The 9,624-nt window shown below is 38.4% G+C and overlaps 1 protein-coding gene across 1 annotated transcript; it reads left to right on the forward strand.

The window, feature by feature from the left end:
- Nucleotides 1–716: 716 nt before the first annotated feature.
- LOC114299160 (uncharacterized) lies at nt 717–2,046 on the forward strand. The gene is made up of 4 exons (XM_082888944.1): nt 717–1,076; nt 1,183–1,266; nt 1,356–1,619; nt 1,774–2,046. Exons 1-4 carry the CDS (start codon nt 717–719, stop codon nt 2,044–2,046), a joined length of 981 nt encoding a protein of 326 aa, XP_082745070.1.
- The last annotated feature ends 7,578 nt before the right edge of the window (nt 2,047–9,624 follow it).

A 9,624-nucleotide genomic window follows, 5' to 3' on the forward strand; every position in this document is an offset into this window, starting at 1 on the left:
AATTAGGCTCATGTATCGAATTTGCTTAACTGACTTTCACTATAGTTTTCAAAACTTTTGTCTGTCAACAGCTTGATTGTTCATTTTTTTTTTCAAAAAAGGTTCAATATTTTAGATTTTTTATTTTTATTTAAAGTGGTTTAATTTGTCAATTTTTTTTTATTTTTTCATATTTTTTAATCTGTCAAAAATTTTTTTTTTAGATTATTTTTATGTCAAATTTTTTTTTAAGGAGGTTTTATCTGTCAGATTTTTTTAAAGAGGTTTAATATTTTAGATTTTAGATTTTTATTTTAAATGCATTATTATTAGTAACTAAATTAGAATTACAATATTTGTTAATTGAAAACTATTATTGTAGATAATTGAAAGTTATAATGGCGCACGGAGGTGGTTCTAGTGGAAAACCTCCAAGCGATGATATTGGTTGGAAATTTGGAATTCCACTAGAAAATACTAGGTATAAAATTAGGTGTACATTTTGTGGAAAAGAGCTAAATGGTGGTATAACTAGGTTGAAACAACATTTGGCCTATATGAAAGGTCAAGTCGCACCTTGTGCTAATGTCAGTGGTGAAGTTCAAACACTAATGATAGATCATTTGAATAATTATAAGGGCAAAAAGCTTGACAAAAGGAAGATGAATGAGGAATTGACAAAACAAATTAGAACTAGTCAGTGTGATGATGATGAAAATGATGAGGAGGACCCATAAATGGCTATGGCCCGACAAATTAGGACTAGTGATATTGAGGTTGCACCTCCTCCTGGTTTTGCTCGGCGAAGTCATAGTGTTTGTGAGGCTAGTATAAGTAGGAAATGGATTGATACATCCTCTCCAAAAGTTCAATTATTAGACATAGATGTGGATCTTCATAGGACTAAAGGCAACGAACAATCCAAACTCTCCTCTAGATTCTTGAAAGAAGCAAATAAAAAATTAGGAAGAGCTGTTAGCCAGTTTGTATTGTTCACTCCGGTGCCTACTAATGTTGTTAATTCTAAATGGCTAGAACTAATGTTGGATACTGCAAGAAAGGTTGGAAAAGGAACAAAGCTATCTAGTTCTTATGAAGTAAGCCTCTGACTTAAAGTTTGAAAAAACTCTTTCTATCTTTAAAAATAAATAAATTATTAAGATGCTTGTTAATAGTTTTTGTTTGTTATTTATTATTAAACAGGTAACTGAAGTGTATTTACCAATGGAGTATGAAGCTTTACAAAATTGGATAAAATCTCATAAATCTAGTTGGGCTAAGAGAGGTGTTACATTATGTGTGATGGATGGTTTGGGCCCACAAGAAAGTACATTGTTAATTTTCTTGTGTATAGCAATAGTGGAACAATTTTTCAGAAGTCTGTGGATGTAACTGATGTACCTAGTAGGACAACTAATTATTACTTGGGCCTCATGGACAAGGTAATGGATGAAATTGGAGAAGAATATGTTGTGCAAATCGTAACTGATAACGAAGTTGCGATAAAGGCAACTGGTTACAAACTCTTGCAAAAAATGGAGAATCTGTATTGGACAGGATGTACAGCTCATTGTATTGATCTTATGTTAAAGGATATTGGGAAGAAAAAAAGTGTAGCAAAGGTGTTGGATTGTGCAAAAGTAATCACACGCTTAATTTACAACTCCAATTGGATCGTAGATTTCATGAAGAGATTCACAAGAGATAGGGAGTTGTTACGTCCTATCATCACACACTTTGCCACCAATTTCATTACTTTGGAAAGCATTGTTAAACATAAGACTATTTTTACAGGATATGCTTCATTCTCAAGAGTGGAAGCACAACAAATGGTCCAAAAAAGATAATGCAAAAGAAGCGAAAAAAATTATACAAAGTAAAGATTTTTGGACCAAGGTGGCAGATGTATTAAAAGTTCATGAACCACTTCTAAAGGTGCTTAGACTTGTAGATGGGGATGAAAAGCCCACAATGGGTTTTATATATAAAGCCATGGATAGAGCAAAGTTGGCCATCAAACAAAATTGTCGCTATTATGTAGATTATTGGAAGATTATTGATAATTGATGGGCTTTCCAACTACACACGGACTTGCATGCTGTTGGTAAGTAATTTTTTAATTTATTTGAATTAGAAATTATGCGTTCCTTTGTCTCACTTTTATTATTATTTTATATTTGAATGTAGGTTATTTTTCAAATCCCATATTCCAATATGGGGAGCACCTTTCTAATCATCGAGAAGTGATGAATGGAGTTAGAAATGTGATTTCGAGACTTCTACCAGATTTAAACGAGCAAATACAGGCGATAAACCAAGTTAGTCATTATTTAATATTAGTTAAACTAATAACTTATTATTTGACTTGTGAATTGTGTTTGTAAAACTGCTTATTGCATTTTGTTCATTGTAGATCTCTTTATTTTGTAATAAATAAGATTCTTTTGGTGTTGTGTTAGCACAAAGAGTAGTGAAAGCAACAAATCCTGGTAATTATTATATACTCAATCAACTATTAACTATTTTAATTACATATTATTGTTACATTGTCAACACTTCTATATCAAATTATAACATAATCACTAATGATTGATTGATTTGTATATAGCTAAATGGTGGATCCATTATGGTACATTGGTTCTGGCACTCCAAAAGTGGCTGTGAGAGTATTGAGCCAAACCATGTCTTCTTCTAATTATGAGCGCAATTGGAGTACATTTAGCTTGATACATACAAAGACAAGGAATCGGTTGAAGTATAAAAAATTAAATAAACTTGTTTATGTGTATTACAATATGAGGCTAAAGATCAGACTTGCTTCACGAAAAAGCCAAGATGACAAAGAGGAATCTTTTAACCCCATCAATCTTGACTATATATTTGAAGAAGATGATCTATTAACTCCATGGCTTCAAGAGAGAGAGCATGCAATCTTGGATGATGAAGATAACTCAGGTTGGTCGATTGTTGATGATGATGATGAGGGAGATCATGCCACTAGTAGCCAAGTACCTTAACACTAGGGCTGGGCATAGGGTTATCCGACCCGCACAACCCGCCATGCCCGATCCGAATCGCACATGCATGGGCGGTTTCGCAAAGTGAATAGGGTAGGGTGCGGCTTGGAATATATAAGATTTGCGGGTTGCGGGCGGGTTGCGGGTTTGGACCGCACCTGCCACAACCCGCCTGCACTTAGCCAAATATAATTTTTTTTTTTTTTTTAAAAAAAAACATGGACTGTTCATCATCATCTAGATCTATCTACCTATCCTATCCATCTATTTTTTTTTTGCCCAAATAAACAAAAAAAAAAAAACTAATCCCGTAGTTCAGCTCTCATTCTTCTTCCATTTCTCCTCTCTCTCCTCGATCGACCAGAACCAGCGCCGATTGACCACAACCACCGCCGATCTGTCTCAGTCTCTATCTCTGGCAACTCTCAGGTAAGCCTCTCTCGTTCTTGATCTTCTATCTCTCTCTCTCTCTCTCTCTTCTCTCTCTCCTCCCGATCAACCAGAACCAGCACCGATCGACCAGAACTAGCGTCGATCTATCTTTGTTTCTCTGGCAACTCTTAGATAAGCCTCCCTCAGTCTCTGTCTCTGTCTCAGTCTCTCTCTATGTTGTTTGTCGTTCGGAAGCTGAGAAGTTGGAGCTGTGTTGATCTTCTTACATATAAAAATAAATGGGAAGAAAAACAAGTGCTTCAATATTCAAGCAGTATAGTGTAGTGTAGCTAAGTACTATTTAATAAAGTGTTAGTGAAAACATGAAACCAGAACCAGTACAAAGTTTATATAAGAAAATTAAATTCAATGAGAAAATCTGGTAATCCTAATTTTGTTTTGTTATTGTGATAATTGTTACAACTAGTAGTAGATCATGGTTATTTAGTGGTTAGCCAAAAGTATCGATTGAAACGAGCCATCAGTTTAAAATTAATCAAAATTTTGATTTTTGTCTTTTTTTTCAAAGGCTACAATTGCACCCTATCCCCAACCATTTCCATTCTAGCTCTGCATGTGAACACAATCTGCATGATTCATGAGTTTAGATATTGTGATTAAGCATCTAATGATCTATAATCTTTTACTTTGAATTTGATTATTGCGTAGAACAATGCACAGTGATTTCTTGGAACCTGAATTCAAAAAAAAAAAAAAAAAGAAGAAGAAGAAGAAGCACTTAGCAATCATCAAATACATTGATATTGTTTAAGAATTTTTAAAGGGAAAAATCCAAACCGCAAACCGCCCGCAACCGCCGCACATTCACAAACCCTATTCGCACAAACCGCAAACTACACTGTGGGCGGTTATGGTTTGACTTTTCCCCAAACTGTATAAGTGCGGACGGGTCAAAATCGAACCCCAAATTGCACAAATCCGATCCGTGAGCACCCCTACTTAACACCATCAAAGAGTAGGGTCTGTTGGAAGTGGCTCTAGTGAGGGTCACGGTTTGAGTCCACCTAGTGGTAGTGAAGATGATAGTGATGGCAGTCGTCCTCCAACAGGTGGTGGTAGTGGTGGACAATGGGAGTCTGCAGGTTCTGCACATGGTAGTAGACGCAGTATTCATCATATTGATCATAAATGGAATAGGATTCTACACAGCAGCGACGACATTCTATTTTTGCTCTTGATGTAGAAGCATCAATTGGGCGTTCACGACATATTGATGATATTTATGGTCATCGTGACCTTAGAAATTAATCTGGACATCTCGGAGTTAGACAAGAAGATGGAAGGGGAACTCAACATTGGCAACCAATATGCCCAGTACCATATCCTTATTACCCTCATCCAAGTCAACCACCACCACACATCTATCAACCACCTTATATGGGAAATTGGAATTGAAAAATCTAGAAATCCCCTAGATATTGATTTATAATTATGTATCAATTTTAAGCAGTATATAACAATCCCAATCAAACAATCAAGACAAATCGACCCAACGATTTTAACGTGGAAAAACCACAATTGGAGCGCCTTCAATTGTGATAAAAAAACCACCAGCCAAAGCCACAAAACAATCCACTAAGAAGACAAAAAGAATTACACAAGTGTACTCTCAATTACCTAGCGAATCTATGCCCGAATTGAACCAACCCCTCTATGCCTTTTCCACCACGGTTTTCACCTCGGAACTGTCTTGCCCAATGTTGAATCCATAACGCCGATGTCGAATCACGAAGATGTGCCACTCCGGAATCCACCAAAATTTCAGACTCGAATTTCTCAAAATCTACTAAAGAACAATTTTCTCTTTTGTATAGAATAAACAAACAATTCTTTGATGTATACTTCTTAAACTATGAGTTGAATACTCAATCAAACATAAAAAAAAAAAAAAAAACTAGCAAAATAGCCCCAGATATAAACCCTAATATCCAAGAAGAAGATCTGGAAACGTAACCCTAAAATCTGATTGAAACACATATTTATAGCAATATGTTATGTGATCTCCTGATCTCCGCTAGAGAGGAAATTTCGCTCGAGCAGGAAAAAAACATCTCCCAGTGTTTTTTTGCAGGCGATCAAACTTCTGGAACCAAGGATTCTTCGCTCGAGCACAGACACGACCGCTCGATCCCCGTTATAGTCAGCGAAGTGGCAAGCATAAAAAGAATTATTTTCTGAAACTTCTCTACAAGGTACAATTCGAGTTAGATTCACATCTAAATACGCATAGCCTCACTGAAATAAAAGAGCGAATAAAAGTACAATTGAAAGGAGTTTTGTCAAATTGGATTGCCAAGAATAAAAACCTAACAGGAACTACTCTCAACAACCTCATCAATATCCATATACAAAGGATTTCAATTATTGTACAGGGGGGCTTACAATGACACAACAACAATCAAGTAGTAGTGGCAGCAACAACACCACTTATGATCAATGCACTTTCAATAACTACTACCAGGAATATCAATATGGAGAAATAGGCCAACCAATTCATAGTGATGATCAAAGTGATATGAGATATGGAGATCTTTCTGTACCACCATGTAATTCTTTTTATTACTAAGTTTTAGAGTTGTTGATTTGTAGTAGATTGTTTGTATGTGATTATGACCGAAGCGAATGATTTACTTTCATGTCTATAGCGGTCCCGATATTTCCTGTTGTTGTTTAACTATAATCCGGACTCGGTTCCGTAGATTCGTTGTTATCTTATCCTCATTTCTATCCCTTACTCTTTTAATTAGAATTTTGGGTTGTGTTGGGCAGGTTGGGAATAAGTGGGTCGTGTTTTAAAACTTAGAAATTTTGCCCAGGTTTTGGTCTCTCCGCTCGAGCGGCGATTTGGCGCTCGAGCGGGATTTTGTTGTTGCCTCTCCGCTCGAGCGGCAGTTTGGACGCTCGAGCGTGAATTTCCTTCTCTCAGCATTTTGGTCGTCTGCAGAAAATTCTGGGAGAGTGCACCCGGCGCTCGAGCGGATCTTTGGACGCTCGAGCGTGAACCTGTGTCTGTACGCTCGAGCGGGGTGTTGTACGCTCGAGCGGACCTGCTTTTATATCAGTTCGTGAAACCACCTTTTTGATCACTTTTTGATTTCCTTTCTCTCTCTTACTTTTTCAAAACCTCCATTGGAGAGCACCTCACTCTAAAACCGAACTTCTCTCTTAGGATTGATCTACCTAGAGTGTTTTCCTCACCTTGGGCCTTTGTAAGAAGTGTGTTGATCGTCGAGGGCTTTGTTGAGATCTGAGAAATTTGGGATTTGGAGCACTTCTGAGTTTTACTCATCTTCTCCCTTGGAGCTCTGAATTTGAGGTAGGGATATCCTACTCCTCTCTATGGATTTTGTCCTTAAATTTTGGTAATTTGAGAGGTTGGGGTTGGTTTGGTAATTTTGTGAAAGTTTGGGCCTTTTGTGTTATTTTACAAAAGTTGGGGTTTTATTTGTAATAACCCTAGATGCATGTTTGGTATAGAGAAATGGAATAAATGTTGAATCATTGATGAAAATGGGACCTAAGGGTGGTAATGGTAATTATGGAAAATGACCTAATTACATTGTTTAATTAATTGAGATAATTAATTGTGGGAAATGAGGAAATGAAATGGAATTGTTAAGATTGGGAGTGCATGGGGTTAAAAGGTGTAGTTGAATTATTTATCACTCACCGAATTGAAATGTCGATTGAATATCCATTGTGCATTTATTTCCTGCTTAGAAATAATTGCTTTGGGGCTACCGGTGGAGGGTAGTGTTGATTGTTGTAGACAATGCTTGATGATTAGGCAAACTAAAACTAATCAATTGGATGTGTCATAGAGCATGTCGGTTGATGGAATACATTAATTTTATGTATTGATTGATTGCATATGTGATTCTGTGTTTATATGCATTACTTGTGTATGGGAGGAGATAGGGGATGTACTCCACGGTTTAGGGGAAGATGGGGGATGTACCTCTAAACCGGTTAATGGTTTAGGGGAAGATGGGGGATGTACCTCTAAACCGGTTGTTGGAATGTTGATATAGCTCATATGCTTATCGGTTGAAGTGTTGATACAGCTCATATGCTTATCTATTGAAGTGTTGATACAGCTCATATGCTTATCTGTTGTAGTAGTGATATAGCTCATATGCTTATCTATTGAAAAGTTTGTTTGATTTGATATAGCACTAAAATGTATATCTTCATTGTTTGCGAAGTATGGGAGTAGTTTATGTGTTATTGATACAACACCATAATGTGTATCCACCTTGGATTTCGAAAGTGTTCTAGTGATGAACTATAATCTCATCAAACGTTCTGGCCAGAGTACTGAGCCTTGTTTTCAAACTCAAAGTTGAACAAAAATGAAAAGTGAATTGTAACATAGACTTGGCTGTCATGGTAACGTAGGGAGATGTAAATGGAAGTGTCAGTGTTGACCATCTATCAGTTGCTAATCTTTTAGTCATTGTTCATGGTTGGTTTAGTGTATTTCTTCTGGGCTGTGGCTCACCCTATATGGGAATATCATTTTCAGGTACAGGTAGCATGCCACCTCCAAGGACGTAGCTTGGGAGGCCAGAGGCGGACTTTTTGTTGTTTTACTTTTGATGTATTACATGTAAATTCAAGCCAAGGGCTTAACGTGTTTGAGTTAGTACTCTTTTGTTGTAACCAAGTGTTAACTTGGAAAGCTGTAAGCCCATAGGGCATTTGCTTTTGTTGTTAACATGTAATACTTTTTGTAATGAAACTCTGATAAATGAAAGAATGTGAAGCTTTTGAATATCAATGCATGTCGTATTTAATGGGTTTAAAGTTATTATTTTGAGGGCGTTACAACTTGGTATCAGAGCGTACCTGGTTCGAATACTTTGGGTACGTGGGAAGTGATTAGTATCACAATGGGTTTCTCTCGCTCGTTAGAGACTTAGACGTAATGTTACGTACTTTTGTGATAACATGTTTATGTGACTATTTGGGTATGGAATGTAGTTTCTTGGATGTTGATTGGATCCTTGGGTTTCTGGGAGTCCAGTTGGAAAGGCACTTGATCAATGCTGTTTCTGATCGGAACTCTAGTAACGCCTCGGGACTATCATTATCTGGAAATGAAATTCGTAAGTGCTTACATGTTTATGTGCTTATGTGGAGTGAATTACAGTTGTCCATGTGTTAGGATGTAAGTGTTTAGCTTCGGCACATGTATGAGTGTGCTAACGTGTCTCCGTTACTTTTACTAGGATGCCTAGGCGAGGAAGTTGCGATTTCCCTCCTTCCGCTCGGGAAGAGCTGCGGAAACAATTTGTGGAATTACGCCAAGGTACTACACCTTTGGTGCGGTTCGAAAGATGGTTTGCTAATCTGTCGAGGTTTGCTCCAGAATTGGTGGAGACGGAGGACTTACGTTGTTTTGAGTTTGAGAGTAAGCTGCGTGACGACATCCGTGTAAGGATAGCGGGGTCTTGGCATAAAAGATATAGGGCGCTTGTTGAGGCGGCCGCCCATGTAGAGGCTGCAGTGCTAGCAATGGGGCAGAGTGGGGAGGAAGCCATCTCGGCGACTCCTGTGACTCAGGGTGTTGGTAGGCCTTTTAAGAGGCAGAGGGTTTTAAACTCGCAACAGAGAGGACGGGCTAGAACTGCCCTTCCAGTGTCAGATTTGGGTTCGGGGGAAAGTAAGCAGAGGGGCATCATTTGTTTCAGATGCGGTCTGCTGGGCCACAGGGTTTCGGTTTGCCCACAGAAGAAAGGGGTGGGGTTAGCAGTTCAACCAGTAGTTGTACCACCAGGATCATCCAACCAGTCGGGTTTTGGACCGATTAAATGCTCAGTGGGGAGGCAGTTGTTGGGGTCTTCATCAGCCCAGATTCTGAACCAATCTCGTGCTCAGGCACCGCCTACCTGTTGGGTGTGTAATCAGCCGGGTCATATTCGACGTTCTTGTACTCAGCCGGGAGCTTCTTTAGGGGTTTTGCAACCTAACCAGGCTCAGTTTCTTTCGACTGGGCAGGAACAGTATCGTTTTGGGGGACTAGCAGGCCAGATTGCGAGGGCCTCAGTAGAGTCGAGTTCCCAAGCCCCAGCTAGGGAAGTTTGTAGTTGTTCCAGGTGTGGGCAGAGGGGGCATACCAGTGGTTCTTGTCCGTGACTTGTAAGCTCGTAGGTTGCCTTATGTTCGGGGATGA

This window comes from Camellia sinensis, chromosome 9 (genome assembly GCF_055761805.1).
Source record: "Camellia sinensis isolate YWXY chromosome 9, ASM5576180v1, whole genome shotgun sequence".
In the NCBI taxonomy this organism is placed as follows: domain Eukaryota; kingdom Viridiplantae; phylum Streptophyta; class Magnoliopsida; order Ericales; family Theaceae; genus Camellia; species Camellia sinensis.